The sequence below is a fragment of the Oratosquilla oratoria genome, chromosome 26 (genome assembly GCF_046742065.1).
Source record: "Oratosquilla oratoria isolate Oo_2021 chromosome 26, ASM4674206v1, whole genome shotgun sequence".
Lineage (NCBI taxonomy): Eukaryota > Metazoa > Arthropoda > Malacostraca > Stomatopoda > Squillidae > Oratosquilla > Oratosquilla oratoria.
In genome coordinates this window covers 41,306,884-41,310,693 of record NC_134802.1, presented here as the reverse complement: position 1 = coordinate 41,310,693, position 3,810 = coordinate 41,306,884, and the positions used below count along the sequence as shown (strand labels likewise).

Here is a 3,810-nt window from a genome sequence, read left to right as displayed (position 1 = left end):
TCTGTGACTGTAAGTTGGAATTCCTTTTATTATATTTGTATGCAAAATTTGAAATGTTTGTATTCTATGGAATGTTTACCTCTTCCACCTTTTTCAATATTCAATGTTCATATATGTTCATATGTTCAATTTTGTTTATTTTGTATCGATATTTTATCCAATCCCTTATTCATTTATTCGCTTATTTCTTTATTATAAAAATTATGATTATTTATTTTCTCACTTCACCTACCTAATGAAAAAAACACTAGATGGCAGGACCGAGGTTAGCTCAAAAGGAAGTGACAAAAATACATGAATTCTATTCCGTTTGTCGTGTGGTCCGTTTCTCTAGTTTGTATATAATATTAAGATAACCACAGGCTCAACAATCACCCATCTGTTCACCTTTCAGGTCTACCCGAATTTTGTATATGTAGAATTATTTTTATTTAAGGGTATTTAAAAGGTTTACACTTTACAGATATCTGTTTTAGGCCTATACTGATCAAAATAATCATATTTATTCTACTCGAATATCGTGTATGTAAAATTGATTCCATGTATTTATAAGGTTTTCACTTAACAGATTTCTGTGCTAGGCCTACATTAGACTCTAAGACTCGCCAATCATCATTCCCGTAATGGCATCAAAACGAATTTATCTCAGCGGAGCAGAGAAACGAAAGAAAAAGAAATTTGACGAAGAAAAATGGTCAAAAGAAAAAGGTAATTCATTATCGTTTATTTAATAATTTAAAGAAACACATTAAAGTTTGGTTTTATTATGTTTTCTGAATGGTGAGTATTATTTTAGACTAACGCCTAATCATCTAAGGAAATTTGTAATTTTGCAGGATCAATTCTAAAATATATTGGAGCTCCAGACAGCAAGCCAGAGGAATATTCTGAAACTTCCTGAACAGGATGCTCCAGTGCCATCACATTCATCAGGATCTGTCCAGGAAGCTGTACTGCCACCAAGACCACCACATTCCCCAGAACCACAGAAGGCATCATCTACTTCTGAGCAGCCTCCCATTTATTCTAAACCACTAGATCCTGCTAACTGGCCAACCATTCTGTCTGATGCATTTAGAACGGATGCAGTAGGTAGAGGGCCATTTCAGATTAGTTCTGATTTCACATTTCCCAAAAAAGAAGACGGAAGAAGTTTTCATTATCATTATTTTTTTAGAACATTGGTTAATGGAGAAAAGATGAAGCGGACTTGGCTTATCTACTCAAAAACAAAAAATGCTCTCTATTGCTTTTGTTGTAAATTATTTTCAACCAAAGAACAAAAGTTAGTGACAGAAGGACTGACAGACTGGAAAAACATAGGCACACTTTTGAAAAGTCATGAAAGCAGTCCAGCACACATAGCGCACATGGCAACCTGGAAAGATTTACAACTCCGTTTGCAAACTGGAAAGACAATAGACCAAGCTGAAAGAACACTATTGTAGGCTGAAAAGAGGCGCTGGAGAGATGTCCTGACTCGCTTGATCGCCATTATCCAATCCTTAGCCGAGAGAAATCTTGCATTTAGAGGTTCATCAAACACGTTACACCAGCAGAATAATGGGAATTTTCTAAAAGAGGTGGAGCTGCTTGCTAAATTTGATCCTGTCATGAAGCAGCACATTGAGCGTGTTGAGAGTGGCCAGTTCAGTCATTCCAGCTACCTTGGAAATATCATCCAAAATGAACTTATTGCTTCAGTCAGTACTAAAATAATGGACACAATGGTGACTAAAGTTAAACAGTCCAAATATTATTCAATTATTTTGGACTGTACTCCCGATGTAAGCCATCAAGAACAGATGTCAGTCGTCATAAGGACTGTCAAAATGGATAAGAAACCAGAAATTAAGGAACATTTTATGGGGTTCCTTGTAGCTTCTGAAACAACAGGTCTTGGTTTGTCATCTCTAATTATAAAGAAACTGAAGTAACTGAATATTCTCCTTGAAGATTGCAGAGGACAATCATATGATAATGGTGCCAACATGAAAGGGAGAAACAAAGGAGTTCAAGCCAGACTTCTTGAGAAGAACCCTCGTGCACTCTAAGTTCCATGTGGAGCACATTCCCTAAACTTGATGATATCTGATGCAGCAACAGCTTCAATAGATGCCACTAGCTATTTCGGCACTGTTCAGAAACTGTACAACCTATTTTCAGCCTCACCACAAAGATGGGCAATCCTAAAAGATTATGTCACTGTTGCACTCAAGACCTGGAGTGACACAAGATGGGAGAGCCGTATTAATAGCATAGAAGCTGTGCGGTATCAGGCCTCTAATATAAGGGAAGCTTTGTTGAAGGTCAGGGAAGTGTCTGATCCTCTGACCAAGGTTGAAACCCAAAGTTTGGCAGAAGAGGTGGGGTCATACCGATTTATCATTTGCACAGTCATATGGTATGACATTCTACACATTGTGAACCATGTCAGTAAGCTCCTGCAGTCTCCTAAAATGCAGCTTGATGTGGCAGTTGACCTCCTTACTAAAGCGAAAACATCTCTGACTAATTACAGAATTGGATTCACTTCAGCTCAAGTCTCTGCTAAAGATATGTGTGAGAAAATGAATGTAGAGGCTGTACTCAAAGAAAAGAGATTAAGAAGTACTAAAAAAAAGACACTTTGCTTATGGGGCCGCAGATGAGCCCATTGCAGATGCAATGAAGAGGCTAGAAATAATATTCTTTAATGTTGTTGTTGACACTACCATTCAATCCTTAACTGATAGATTTAAAACTCTGAGTGAAGTAAGAGACCAATTTGGAGTGCTGGTCAATTTCCAGAAACTGGATGATCAGTCATTGAACAACCAGTGTGACAAACTATGCAAGACATTAACCTCTGGATATGGAAAGTGACATTGATGGAAAGGAACTGGCTATGGAAGTTAAACACTTACCAAGTTTGCCCTCAGACGAAATGACTGCTCTTGAGCTCCTCACCTTTATCCACAAAAAACATTTTGAGGAATTGTATCCCAATCTGTGGGTTGCACTGAGAATTGCCTGTACTCTGCCTGTGACTGTGGCCTCAGCAGAGAGGAGCTTTTCGAAGCTGAAACTCATCAAGACCTATTTAAGATCATCTATGGGGCAGGAGCGACTCAATGGTCTTGCAATAATCAGCATCAACCATGAAGTGGGGAAAGACGTGTTGTATGAAGACATCATTGATGATTTTGCTAGTAAAAAAGCCAGAAAGCAGAGATTTTGAGCCCAATACAATGCAGTTGGTGGTGGTTTGTATTCAGAGACTGTGATGTTAAGTTACTACTATTTTGGAGTGTGGTTTGTATTCAGAGACTGTGATGTTAAGTTACCAATATTTTGAAGTGTGGTTTGTATTCAGAGACTGTGATGTTAAGTTAAAATAAATGTATAAATAAATAAATATGGTGTAATAGTTACTTGCATCCTTTAACACCATCAAAAGATATAGAAGTCGTTTAATTACTGTTTGGCAAACTTCACAGGTATAAATGAAATACCAATCTGTCTATCTCTCTAACTTTTGAGGGCCCCTAACCTCCTCTTGCCTAGGGCCCCCACAAAGCTAGAAACAGCCCTGTATATATATACATATATATAAATGTAGAGACATTGGGACAAATTATGGGAAAGGTGGAGGGGGAAACACGGGTCTTTATCTGATTATCGAGTTTATTCCTGACCGGTTTCGCTTACAATAGCTTCTTCAGAGGAGTGTTACTCTGGGTCGAAGTTGGCGGTGTATATAGTGAGTCAGGCCCACGTTCCCTCCTTGTGGAGTGGTTGGTGGCTGGTTCCAGTACATGTCAAACAGCA

General features: G+C 38.2%; 1 protein-coding gene across 2 annotated transcripts in view; it reads left to right on the top strand.

Annotated features, from left to right (window-relative positions):
• LOC143039481 (uncharacterized) overlaps positions 1 to 3,523 on the top strand; it is a 4,004-nt gene extending 481 nt beyond the window's left edge. Inside the window, exons 2-3 of one of the 2 annotated variants that reach the window (XM_076209587.1) lie at positions 569 to 708; positions 837 to 3,523. In XM_076209587.1, the coding sequence (XP_076065702.1) occupies positions 2,085 to 2,651 (567 nt within the window). In that variant the 5' untranslated portion in view covers positions 569 to 708; positions 837 to 2,084 and the 3' untranslated portion in view covers positions 2,652 to 3,523. Of the gene's footprint in view, positions 1 to 58; positions 709 to 836 lie in introns of those variants that run through there. The other variant, XM_076209588.1, reaches the window with a different exon arrangement.
• The last annotated feature ends 287 nt before the right edge of the window (positions 3,524 to 3,810 follow it).